The sequence below is a fragment of the Rhincodon typus genome, chromosome 6, assembly GCF_021869965.1.
Source record: "Rhincodon typus isolate 14 chromosome 6, sRhiTyp1.1, whole genome shotgun sequence".
NCBI classification, from domain to species: Eukaryota; Metazoa; Chordata; class Chondrichthyes; order Orectolobiformes; family Rhincodontidae; genus Rhincodon; species Rhincodon typus.
Genome location: NC_063337.1, coordinates 21,411,505 through 21,425,233, shown reverse-complemented (window position 1 = coordinate 21,425,233; position 13,729 = coordinate 21,411,505). Strand labels below are relative to the sequence as shown.

General features: G+C 44.6%; 1 protein-coding gene across 7 annotated transcripts in view; it reads left to right on the top strand.

The window, feature by feature from the left end:
* Positions 1–13,729, top strand: part of LOC109913291 (F-BAR and double SH3 domains protein 2) — a 249,340-nt gene that overhangs the window by 218,268 nt on the left and 17,343 nt on the right. For 4 of the 7 annotated variants that reach the window (XM_048597836.1, XM_048597835.1, XM_048597833.1 and 1 more), the window contains 2 exons: positions 7,179–7,308; positions 9,555–9,640. In XM_048597836.1, the coding sequence (XP_048453793.1) occupies positions 7,179–7,308; positions 9,555–9,640 (216 nt within the window). Of the gene's footprint in view, positions 1–7,175; positions 7,309–9,554; positions 9,641–13,729 lie in introns of all 7 variants that reach the window. The other 3 variants (XM_048597834.1, XM_048597832.1, XM_048597830.1) reach the window with 1 other exon arrangement.

Here is a 13,729-nt window from a genome sequence, read left to right as displayed (position 1 = left end):
ATCTCTTTGTACTCTAACCCTGTTGAGGTAAAAGCCAACATTCCATTGGTGTTCCATCTAACCCCTTCAGTGTTCACTCCCTCCACCATTTATAGTAGCCACAGTGTGTACCATCTACAAGATGCACTGCAGCAATTCACCCAGGCTCTTGACATTCTAACTTGTAACTACTTCTCCTTAGAAACACAAGGACAGCAGGTACTTGGAAATGTAACCACATACAAGTTCATTTCCAAGCCAGGCTCCTTCCTGACTTGGAAATGGAATGACAGATGGAGATTAATTTGAATAGATGAGATATTACATTTTGGCAATACAGACAACAATAGGACTTGTACAATTAATCATAGGGCCCTGGGTAGTGTTATAGAACAGAGAGGTTCAGGTACATATGTGTTTGAAATTTGCATCGCTGGTAGACAGGGTGATTAAGAAAGCAATTAGCCCGCTTGCCTTCATTGCTCAGATCAGCAGTTGGAATGTCATGTTGAGTATGTAAAGGTAAGGCCTCTTCGGGAAAACTGTGTGTATTTCTGGTCATCCTGTTAGAAGAAGGGTATTATTAAACTGGAGAGGGTTCAGAAAAGATTTACCAAGATGATACCGGAAATGGAGGGTTTGAGATAGAAAAAGAGAATGGAAAGTCTGGGATGTTTTTCACTGGTGCATCAGAGGTTGAGGGGTGACCTTATTGATCCCTATGAAATCATGAGGGGCATAGATAAGGTGACTAGCAAAGATCTTTTCCCTAGGGTGAGGGTGTTCAAAACTAGGGGGCATATTTTTAAAGTGAGAGGAGAGAGATTTAAAAGGGACCTGAGGGGCAGCTTTTTTTACGCAGAGTGTGGTTAGTGTGGAGAATGAACTGTCAGACAAAGTATTGGAAGCAGGTACAGTACAGTGTTTAAAAGACATTTGGATAAGTTCACGAATAGGAAACGTTTGGAGGGATATGGGTCAAAGGCAGGCAGGTGAGACTAGTTTAGTTTGGGAACGTGGTCAATGTGAACTGGTTGGACTGAAGGGTCTGTTCCATACTGTATGACTGTATGGTCAAACTTCTGGAGCTTCCTCCCCAACAGCACTGTGGCACTACCCACGGCACATGAATTGCAGCAGTTCAAGAAGGCAGCTCACCACCACCTTCTTTGTGGGAGTTAGGGAAGTGTAATAAGTGCTGGCCGAGCCAGTGAAGCCCACACACCTGAATGAATGAAACAAAGTTCAGAAGAAACTTTTTTCCTTGGAGAATGATGAGAATCTAGTACTCACTACTACAAGCAGTAAGAAAACAATTAAGAGTTATGGGCTAGATGAGGCAAGATGGAAGAAGGCTCGAGTGAAGTAATATGGTTGGACTGGTGGCCTGAGTCTATGCTGTATATTCTGTATTTGAGAGGGGAGAAGAAAGGAAAGACTGAAGCAATGACTGAAAGACATTGTTACAGAAGGTGCAGTGGTGCCAAGAAGTGTAGAAGAAAAGCTGTGAAAATGAATGAGTCCAAATAATTGAAACTCCAAATTAAATAGTTGGTCTGTCAAGGCATAAAGGGTTAAGTAGTAGTAATTATGTAGGGGAATCTAATAATACAACAGAGATAGGAAAATAGGAACGGGAGTAGGCCGTTTAGTTCTATCTCAACTGATCTGTATCTAAACTCCATCAATATCTGTTTTAATTTTGCAACCTATACCACCCTTGCCTGAAGATCAATCAATCTCAATTAATCTAGAGTCAGGAGCTTTTTTGGGGAGGAATTTTAAGGCTATTATTACCCTATGTGAATACTTTCTGACATAACCACTTAATGGCCCAGCTTTTATTTTAAGGTTACACCCTTTGGCCTGGATCGACTCACCAGAGAAAATTAGTTTCAATCGACCTTATCAAATTCTTTCATCATCTTAACCGTCTTTATTTGATCACGCTTTAATTTTCCATACTCTAGGGGATATAAGTCTAGTCTATGCAACCTGTCCTCGTAATTTGACCCTGTTAATTCTGGTATCATTCTGGTGAATCTACGTTCCACCCTTCCTAGGTCAGCATTTCCTTCCTGAGCTGTAGTGCCCAGAACTGAACGCATTAATCCAGCTGTGACATAATATTCATCTCTTTGTACTCTAACCCTGTTGAGGTAAAAGCCAACATTCCATTAGAATGTTTACATAATTATTTTCAGTCATTTCTATGCTCGAACCACTAACTCTCTCCACTCATCTGTAGTTCATAGCTTCTCGCTTAAGCATTTGACAAGCCTGCACTCTTACTGATCCTGGTTACAACACTTTCAAAAGGATATGGAGAGGGATACAGGAGGGTAGGGGCAGTATTTGTAGAGAATTTCACTACAGCATTAAACCTTCACCGATTGCGTAAAAATGAAGTTTATATGAATAGTGTTGAAAAGTAACAAAGAAAATAGCATAATTATATGCAGCACAGGCTATAAAATAATGAAAGATATAGGAAGATACAATAGACTTCAACCCATTGAGTCTGCTGATTCATTTGCAGAGTAAATCGGTTAGTCCTAATCGTATTGCTTTTGCCCACAATTCAAGGAGCTTTTTCTTCTTAAAATATTTATCAAATTACCCTTTGAAAGCTACTGTATCCACCAGCCTATCAGTGTATTCATCTGTCTCCTTTGGTTGTTGACCCTTCAGCCATTTAAAAACATCGCTTTATACATTCCCTCTAATTCATAATATTAAAAATATTTAGTAAATCTCCTCTTAGCTTCAGCACAAAAACAAGATGCTGTAAAACAGGAAATGTTGGAAAGTCTCAAGTGATCTGATGGCTCCTATGGAGAAAGAGTTTATATTTTAAGTCAATGATGTTTCATCTTTGTCAGTTTTAAGTTATTTATTGTGGAAGTGAGCTGTCCTAAGAGAAGAGGTATAACAGCTGTTAGAAAACTGCAGAAGAGTTTATTGTGGACAGTTGGGTAATTAGCAGAAATTCAAGTGTATTAATCTTTGAGCCCTGAAAGAATCCAAATTTAGCTCTTGAAAGAAGTCTGGGAGGTGATAGCAACGGCTCTAATTAAGTTTTTTTCCAATCCTCTGTAGATGCACAAATTATGTAATGACACTGGCCAATAGACATTGTAACACCTCTGTTTGGAAAGAGTGAGCACCATTAATGAGAAAGCTTAAAATTCATAGTCAAGATAAAATTAGAGAGTGTTAAGAAATATCTGAGTTACATGAGGATAGCAAGTTAAACGTGATTTTTTTCACAAATGTAGCAGTGCTTTTTGAATTAAAGGGTGAAGGCAATTCAGCAAAAGGTCTTTAATGCAACGCTGATGACAAAAGTACAGAGTTTTAGCAATCAGTATGGAAGGCTGATAAAGATTTGGCAGCTGATAACTATCTTGGACTGCATCTGCGCTTAAAGCAGAATGCATAGTTGCGCATTTCCTGAGGCTACAGATTGAGATTTTTACCCTATTTCTAACTCTCTTGGCCGTCCACAGGCTAATTTTAAGATACTTTAAATCAGTAGACCAAGTAGATTGCAGACATTTTCACAAGTGGTCCCTTAGCAACCTCCCCATTTTCTTGATGTAGACCAGCTTTTTGACTTGGGGTTTGTCTTTCTGTTTCTAAGTTATCTTTGTTCATACATTTCCCCTTTTCTTTACATTGGCTCACCGTCCAAAATATTTAAAGTAAAGAATGCTCGGATACAATCTAACACAGGTATTGGATTGCTGAAAGTAGACAGGTTTTGTTGAAGCTTTCAAGACAATTCAAAGGAATACCAAACTAGACAGAAAACAACTTTTATAAGTTGAGAGGAGAATACACATTGGGCAAATGGACTCTGGGAAAGGCATTCCCTTGGAGAACGTACCTTCACTGTTAAGTATGTGCGTTGGGATTCTTCGTGCCCAACAAGATTGGCCTTTTTAGCAACCTCCTAAATACTACCTGAAACATTTGTTCATTGTGCAAGCTTGTTGCTGTAATATGGCACCTCAAAGCCATCCTGCGAGATAATGGCTACCCTGATGAAAGCATTTCTTGTTGTATGTTGCTGAATCTCAGGTTTAAGACTGTCGCTTTTGGTCTTGGAAAATGCCTAATAATATATTTCAGAAGTTTGAGCAGCAGTTAAAGCTAGCTGCTTCATGCGGCTATATAGGAGCAATGCGAATGTTGTTCACCACCAAAAGCATGGTGCTATTTAGTCAAAAGGATCTACTGTCTATCACACAAATGGGTGATGTGTACATGAATTTCAGTGCTGGTGTGATTGTAGGTATGTAAGCCATATGTCTCAATGATGAATCATATCAAACAGTATATCCATTCACAACAAGCAAAATGCAGACTTAATCCATGCAGTCTGCTGACAATGCGCAACAGTGTCCAACATTAGATGGGATTTTGCAGTTAGACAACATTTGCTACACATTTGAGTGTGCATACAATTACGCTGACAACCAATTTAGGATTGTCAGTCTGGCTCACATTGTAGCACATTTATATGTACTGGAAACTATTAAAACAAGGAGCTCAGTTCTTAGCAAACAAAAGAACATGTACGTGCACTGTGTCTGTTTCAATACAGCAAAATAGATGACAGCCGTTCCTTGCTTCATTTCTCGTAGCAATGACTTGACTGATAAGAGTGAATGTGCCCGGTTTAAAATTTAGTGCCTCGCTGTAACTTTAATTGGTGCATTCTCCATGGCATTGCCTCTACCAATCAAATTTTATTTGCCAAATAGTCACCGTGCTTCTCTCAGGCAGTATAAATGTTGTTTCCCCTTTACTTTGATATTTCTTGTGAATTGTCCTGATGAGCACAAGGCAAAGAACAGTACAGCACTGGAACCCACCAAGTCTGCACCGACACATAACGTCTTTCTAAACTAATTATCTTTTGCCTCTATGCAGTTCATGGTATCTGTCAAGATGCTTCTTAAACGTTGCAGCACGTCCCAGGAACTTACCATCCTCTGTGCTTTTAACAAAAACTTGCCTCTCGCATCTCACTTAAACTTTCTCCCTTTTAACTTAAACCTATGTCCCCTAGTAATTGACATTTCTATCTTGGGAAAAAGTCTCTGACTATCCATTAAGTCCATGCCTCTCTCATAATTTTGTAAACTTCTTTCAGGTCACCTCCTCAGCCCGTGACATTCATGTGAAAACAAACAAAGTTTGTCCAATCTCTCCTCATAGCTAATACCCTCCAAACTAGGCAACCTCCTGGTAAACCTTTTCTATACCCTCTCCAAAGCCTTAACATACTTTTGGTAGTGTGGTGACCAGAACTGTGCTCAATATTCCAAAAGCTTTGACAAAATGTTACTTTTTTCAGCAATACCTCAAATCTTTGTGTTATCATTTGTCATGACTATGAATGGTCTTAATTCCAATGAACTTATAGATTTACTTATCAACCAAGAGGTCATTTAAAAATCATTAAAAAATTTGCATAGTACGTATTGTTTACCACGTGGCAAGCAGTGACTAGTGGGGTACTGCAGGAATCAGTGTATAGAGCCCAGCTATTCAGGGCGGGTGAACTGTGAAGAGGATGTAGAGATACTTCGGTGTGATTTGGACAAGTTGAGTGAGGTGGCTGATGCATGGCAGATGAAATATAATATGGGTAAATAAGGTTATTCATTTTGGTAACAAAATGGAAAGGCAAATTATTGTCTGAATGTTAATAGATTGGGGAAGGGGGAGAATAAACAAGATCTGTTCTTGCACACCACTTGTTGAAAATAAGCAATCAGATGCAGAAGGCAGTGAGGAACGCAAATTTGATTTGATTTATTATTGTCATAGGTGATACAGTGAAAAGTATTGGTTTTCAAGCTGACCAGAAATTCATATTTTACGTAAGTACTACAGGGTGATAGAACAGAATGCAGAATGTTACAGCTACAGAGAAGGTGCAGAGAAAGATCAACCCTAATATATTAGAGGTCCATTCATAAGTCTGATAAGAATGGGGAAGAAGCTGTTCTTGAATCCATTGGTACGTGGTTTCAAACATTTGTATCTTCTGCCAATGGAAGAGGGTGGTAGAGGTCTTTGTTTATGTTGGCTGATTTCCTGAGGCAGTGAGAAGTGTAGACAGTAAATGTAAGTGTAAGTGGTGTGCTGGCCTTTATCGCAAAAGGTTTCAAATAAAGGAGCAGGGATGTCTTGTTGCAATTGTTCAGTCCCTTGATGAGACCAGACCTTATGTATTATGTGCAGTTTTGGCTTCCTTATCTGAGGAAGGATGTTCTAGCTATAGAGGGAGTGCACTGAAGGTTTACCAGACTGATTCCTTGGATGGTAGGATTGACAAATTAAGAGAGACTACATCAGTTGCGACTATATTCGCTGGAGTTTGGAATTGAATTGAATCATTCAGTAATGAAGGAGAATGAAGGGAATTGCATAGAAATCTATATAGTTCGAACAGAACTAGACAGAATAAATACCGCAAGTGTGCTCACAATTACTGGGGATTTCCAGACCAGCGATCACATTTTTAGGATCCCGCTAGTACTGAGATTACGAGGAATTTCTTCACCCAGACAGTGGTGAACTTATGGAATTCTATGCCATATTAAGTGATTGCAGCCAAAACATTGAATGTTTTCAAGAAATTAGATATAGTTCTTAAGGCTAAAGGAATCAAGAGAAATTGGAATAAAGTGGCAAAAGGGTACCAAGTTAATGATCAGCCATGATTATATTGAATGAGGGAGCAGGTTCAAAGGGCCAAATGGCCGCTGCCTCCTATTTTCTGTTTTTACAGAATTACTGATTTCACAGGCAAGTTATGCATTAGCAAAACAAGTTGTCCAAGAAACACTCGATCATAACACAGCTTACCCTTGAATCTTTCAGCATCACTAAAATGATATTTACAATTATCAGAATCAAATTCTGGCCTTCTATGTTATTATCTTGTGTAACTGTATATAAGCCATCACTTTTTGTGCCGTCCTTGTGGATATGATGAAATTGCCAGGCTTGTGTTGGTCAGAACAGCTTACAATTGAAACTTCATCTGGACCAAGAAATTCATTAAGGCAGGGGAATAAACAAAGCTTATTGATTATAAAAATGTTTGGACTAATATGCATAATTATGAATCTAATAATACCTGATGAATTATCAGCCTCTCTCAATTACTTTTTAAGCAGGTATCCCCATCCTCAAGACCACAGGCCAGTCTTCCTTCATTACCATTGTATGATCAGCCACCTTCCAGCCCTTTCAGCAGTCCAGACAAGACAGGATCACAATCCTTCCCCAGATCACCTTCAGTAACAGGTAAAGTATAGAGGCTATACCAGAGCATAAGGTAAAGTCACCATTGCCCTACCAGACCATACGGCTGAACCCTCATTAGAGAGAGAGACAGCTGGTGCTGATTTAACCGTGAGAGTCACTAAACCTTAGATAAGGGGAAATGTTGAGGAAAGCCTCTCATGGAAACCTCAGCCAGTGCAGTAATTGAACCCATGCTTTTGACATCACTCTGCACTGCAAACCAGCCATCCAACCAGCTGAGCTAACCAACCCCCTGTACCAGAGCATCTGAGTTATGTGTTGCAATAACTGATTCTGTTTACTACACCAATAATTTGCCCACAGCACTGCCACAGCTTATGGTTTAGATTTTTTTCAGGTGCCATATTCCTCACTCATCCTCACACTAAAATGTCAGTTGGAAGCCTGTGCACAGAAAGGCAGCTGCCCTGCAGCCATTTCACACCAGAAGCTGCTGTCTTTTTCTGTGGTCAAGACTGCTGCTCCCATGTATGGAGAAGTCCTGTACTGGAAAGCTATCAGTTAATCTGATTGACCTGGCATGGCAATGCAAGCTTGTGTTGTAGCAACTGCTGGAACTATATTCGGTCCCCAAAAAAGAGACAGTTATCAGGCCAGACTTCAAGTTAAGTATTGTCAGGACCTGGCTTCAAAGCGCAACAAAAGGGTTAGATTAAACAGGTTTAAAAGGCCAGGAATGAAGATGTAAAGGTGGAGGGTGATAGTCTGGGGGCCATTCCTCTGATTTGTACAGGAACCCCAAAGAAGGTATCACTCCTTGCCTGGCGCGAACATACACCGTACAAGCTGCTGGACAACCCACTTAACGTGGGCTTCCACCTGCTCTGGATAGAGTAGCTACAGAGGATGAATGAGGCATACAGGTGGTTATTAATTAGCTACATAAAGGTCTCAGTAGGTCCAAGATTGAATGACAGATTGGGGACAAGCAGGACGTCCGTTGGAAGGTTGTATAATATTTTACAAGCCCACAGCCACACCATCTTCCAACATGTCGAGAGAGTCACTAAAATCTAGCACCTGTTCTGTAAGTATAATTGCCCAGATCCTCAAGTCACTGGATAACACAAACAAAACATGTTCGGGACTATGTGGCAGTCCAGATGCACTGACTATGTGGGATTTACCTGGGAAGTTGGAACTTTCAGTGGGTAATTACTCATTATCTGGGGCCCTCCAATAAAGGTCCCCACCTCTTGGTTAAAATGGAAGATTTTGTAAGATTCCAACTGACTTAGCTGCATAGTTCACCAGGAATAGCTAGTGTTCAACAGCTGCTCTAACATCTGGCTAACCATGAAACAGACTTCCCAGTCATTCATGCACTGATATTTCCACAGGCACTCATGGAATGGACCTGATCTGAGGCCCCTGCCCCCTAACAAAACCCACCACTCCCACCTCAGATTCAACCCCCCCCCCACCAATACAGGCCCATTCCAATCCTTCTGTTCCTCCTCTCCGCAGCTAAACATACCTACTTAGGGTGAGAGCTAACCCACTCAGTCATCTGGCATCCCATCCAGCATTTTTTTCTTTCACCTACCCCTGCCATCACCCAACTTACCTTACACACTTACCTTCTGTCAGCACTTGTCAACAATGACTGCAGGACCATTAAATCTTGGAATACAGCATCTAATGTCCTCAAAAGGTGTCAGTGCCAATCCACTCCACTGCTGGTTTTGTGGATCTTTGGCTTGTATTAGTCTGTTCTGGTGGAAAGTCTCATGGCTCAGAAGCTCCCAAGTAGAATTCCACCAAAGATAATTGGTATATTTCGTTAGTAAAATAATACTGCAGATGCTAGGAATCTGAAATAAATGTGGAGAATGCTGGAGAAACTCAGCAGGTCTGGCAGCATCTGTGGAAAGAGAAACAGTTAATATTTTGAGTCCAGTATGATTTTGCTTCAGAAGATTCTGAAGAAGAGACATACCAGACTCAAAATATCAACTCTGTCTCTCTGTCTTTAAATACAAATGCTGCTGGACCTGCTGATTTTCTCCGACATTCCCTGTATTTTTGGTATATTTCTTTTTACGATTAGGAACAGAATTGGGCTTTCTGATCCTGTTTGAAAGATCTGGGACAATATTTTGAGTTCTATCTGGAACTAAAATGGGTATAAGTGAAGTTCAAAGCTGATAAAACACTTGTAGCTATCATAAACATCTGTGCTTATGACATTACATCAGAGTGTACTTATTGCATTCAATTTTTAGATCACGAAAGCTTACTTTTGGAAGCGTCCACCAATCCACAGCCACAGAGATACACATCAGAAACATCAGTTGGAAAAATTCGACCGGTATGTTCTTCATATTGCTTTATCGTGTTGCAATTAAAGTCATTATGGAGCTGTAGAGTGATGCTGTTCCAAACTACAGATGACTTATAGAGACATTGGTTGATACTGATGTACGGTTCTGTAGGTGTACACATCTGTTTAGTGCCCTTTCTTCAGGTGTGCGCTTGGGTAGAGTGTCAGTTGGCTTACTGACTGTGGAGCATTGAACCAAACCCACACTTACCCTATCTGATAACTGTAAGTATATATACCAGCATGTGTTATCTCAAGTATGTAAACCCCCACTGATCTATTTTCCTTCTTCCTACCCCGGAGACACTCAAGATAACTAAATACGCAAGCTGTTGCTGAGTGTAAAATGAAGTTTGAAAGGATTAGAATGCAAGCGACATCTGTGGTTGTATCAGAGACAGTAGGAACTGCAGATGCTGGAGAATCTGAGACAACAAGGTGCAGAGCTGGATGAACACAGCAGGCCAAGCAGCATCATAGGAGCAGGAAGGCTGACGTTTCGGGCCTAGACCCTTCTTCAGAAATGGGGGAGGGGAAGTGGGTTCTGAAATAAATAGGGAGAGAGGGGGAGGCGGATAGAAGATGGATAGAGGAGAAGATAGGTGGAGAGGAAACAGACAGGTCAAAGAGGCGGGGATGGAGCCAGTAAAGGTGAGTGTAGGTGGGGAGGTAGGGAGGAGATAGGTCAGTCCAGGGAGGACGGACAGGTCAAGGGGGCGGAATGAGGTTAGTAGGTAGGAGATGGGAGTGCGGCTTGAGGTGGGAGGAGGGATAGGTGGGAGAAAGAACAGGTTAGGGAGGCGGGGACGAGCTGGGCTGGTTTTGGGATGCGGTAGGGGGAGGGGAGATTTTGAAGCTTGTGAAATCCACATTGATACCATTGGGCTGCAGGGTTCCCAAGCAGAATATGAGTTGCTGTTCCTGCAACCTTCGGGTGGCATCGTTGTGGCACTGCAGGAGGCCCAGGATGGACATGTCGTCTGAGGAATGGGAGGGGGAGTTGAAATGGTTCGCAACTGGGAGGTGCAGTTGTTTATTGTGAACCGAGCGTAGGTGTTCTGCAAAGCGGTCCCCAAGCCTCCGCTTGGTTTCCCCGATGTAGAGGAAGCCACAGCGGGTACAGCGGATGCAGTATACCACATTAGCAGATGTGCAGGTGAACATCTGCTTGATGTGGAAAGTCTTCTTGGGTCTTGGGATGGGGGTGAGGGAGGAGATGTGGGGGCAGGTGTAGCACTTCCTGCGGTTGCAGGGAAAAGTGCCGGGTGTGGTGGGGCTGAAGGGGAGTGTGGAGCGGACAAGGGAGTCACGGAGAGAGTGGTCCGTCCGGAAAGCAAATAAGGGTGGGGAGGGAAAAATGTCTTTGGTGGTGGGGTCGGATTGCAGATGGCGGAAGTGTCGGAGGATGATGCGTTGGATCCGGAGGTTGGTGGGATGGTACGTGAGGACATGGGGGATTCTTTTTTGGTTGATATTGCGGGGACGGGGTGTGGGGGATGAGTTGCGGGAAATGTGGGAGACACGGTGGAGGGCGTTGTCGACCACTGAGGGGGGGGAAGTTGCGGTCCTTGAAGTACGAGGACATCTGAGATGTACGGGAGTGGAATGCGTCCTCCTGGGAGCAGATGCAGTGGAAGCGATGGAATTGGGAATAGGGGATGGCATTTTTGTAGGAAGGTGGGTGGGAGGAGGTGTATTCTAGGTAGCTGTGGGAGTCAGTGGGCTTGAAATGGATATTGGTGGTTGCCCGAGATGGAGACAGAGAGGTCCAGGAAGGAGAGAGAGGTATTAGAGATGGTCCAGCTGAACTTAAGGTTGGTGTGGAAGGTGTTGGTGAAGTGGATGAACTGTTCGAGCTTCTCGTGGGAGCACGAGGCGGTGCCAATACAGTCATCAATGTAACGGAGGAAGAAGTGGGGTTTAGGGCCAGTGTAGGTATGGAAGAGGGATTGTTCCATGTAACCTACAAAGAGGCAGGCATAGCTTGGGCCCATGCAGGTACCTACCCCCTTTGTCTGCAGGAAGTGGGAGGAATTGAAAGAGAAGTTGTTGAGGGTGAGGACGAGTTCGGCTAAGCGGACGAGGGTGTCAGTGGAGGAGGACTGGTCGGGCCTGCGGGACAGGAAGAAGCGGAGGGCCTTTAGGCTATCTGTATGGGGAATGCAGGTGTATAGGGACTGGACATCCATGGTAAAGATGAGGTGTTGGGGACCGGGGAATTGGAAGTTCTGGAGGAGGTGGAGGGCGTGAGTGGTGTCACGGACGTAGGTAGGGAGTTCCTGGACCAAGGGGGAGAAAATGGAGTTGAGATAGGTGGAGATAAGTTTGGTGGGGCAGGAGCAGGCGGAGACAATGGGTCGACCAGGGCATTCAGGTTTGTGGATTTTGGGAAGGAGATAGAAGCGGGCGGTGCGGGGTTGGGGAACGATGAGGTTGGAGGCCGTGGGTGGGAGGTCACCTGAAGTGATGAGGTTGTGGATGGTTTGGGAGATGATGGTTTGGTGGTCGGGTCATGATCAAGGGGGCGGTAGGAGGTGGTGTTGGAGAGTTGGCGTCTGGCCTCGGCGATGTAGAGGTCAGTGCGCCATACTACAACTGCGCCTCCCTTGTCCGCGGGTTTTGTGGTGAGGTTGGGATTGGAGCGGAGGGCTGCACGTTCTGCGGAGGAGTGGTTGGAGTGGGTGAGAGGGGTGGAGAGGTTGAGGCGATTGATGTCTCGACGGCAGTTGGAGATGAAGAGGTCGAGAGAGAGTAGGAGGCCTTGGGGTGGTATCCAGGAGGAGGGGGTGTTGGAGGCGGGAGAAGGGGTCGGTAGAGGGAGGGTTAGGTTCACGGTTGAAGAAGTAAGCGTGGAAGCGGAGGTGGCAGAGAAACTGCTCCATGTCTAAATGTGACTGGTATTCGTTGATGTGTGGGTGGAGGGGGACAAAGTTGAGCCCTTTGCTGAGGACTGACCGTTCGTCATCAGTAAGGGGGAGGTCTGGGGGGATGGTGAAGACTCGGCAGGGCTGGGTGCTACTGTCTCCTCTGGAGCTGCTGGCTGTGGAGGCTGTGGGTGGAGCGACGTCGGCGCAGGCTGTGGGCGGAGTTGCGTCGGCACAGGCTGTGGGCGGGGTTGTGTCGGCGTCAGCGGTGGGCGGAGTTGCATCCGCATCGGTGGTGGGCGGAGCGGAGTAGGCGGCGGTAGCAGCGGTGACGGTAGGCGCGTCTTCAGTGTCTGTGGTGTTGGTCTCGGAAATGGAGGCGGTGGCATCAGCAGCGGTGTCGTTCGCTGTCACGGAAGTGGTGTACCCGGCGGTGATGGATGTGACGTCATCCGTGGTTGCTCCGACAGTGGCCTCATGGCCAATGGCGGCGAGCACATTGTGGGGAAGGTCCTGGGTCGGGTTGGGGATTTTGGAGGTGGAGTAGGCCTGTTTTGGGTGGCAGGCACCAGGAAGTTTACTGTACTTACGGTTTTCAGTGTCCAATAAAGCTGAGTAGAATTGTGAGTTCAGGTTGTGGATCCTACGAAGAATAAAAACAGGAGAGGTCCTTTGCAGGTCTGGGAGAGGGAGACTCTGAGCTGGGGTATGCTTGATTGTAGTGCCAGGAGATGCCTGGATTTCACAAGCTTCAAAATCTCCCCTCCCCCTACCGCATCCCAAAACCAGCCCAGCTCGTCCCCACCTCCCTAACCTGTTCTCCCTCCCACCTATCCCTTCCTCCCACCTCAAGCCGCACCCCCATCTCCTACCTACTAACCTCATCCCGCCCCCTTGATCTGTCCGTCCTCCCTGGACTGACATATCTCCTCCCTACCTCCCCACCTACACTCACCTTTACTGGCTCCATCCCCGCCTCTCTGACCTGTCTGTTTCCTCTCCACCTATCTTCTCCTCTATCCATCTTCTATCCGCCTCCCCCTCTCTCCCTGTTTATTTCAGAAACCCCTTCCCCTCCCCCATTTCTGATGAAGGGTCTCGGCCCGAAACGTCAGCCTTCCTGCTCCTATGACGTCTGTGGTTGGTTGGTCTGCCGAGCTGGTTCATTAGTTTGCAGATATTTCATTACCCTGCTGGGTAACACCATCAGTGC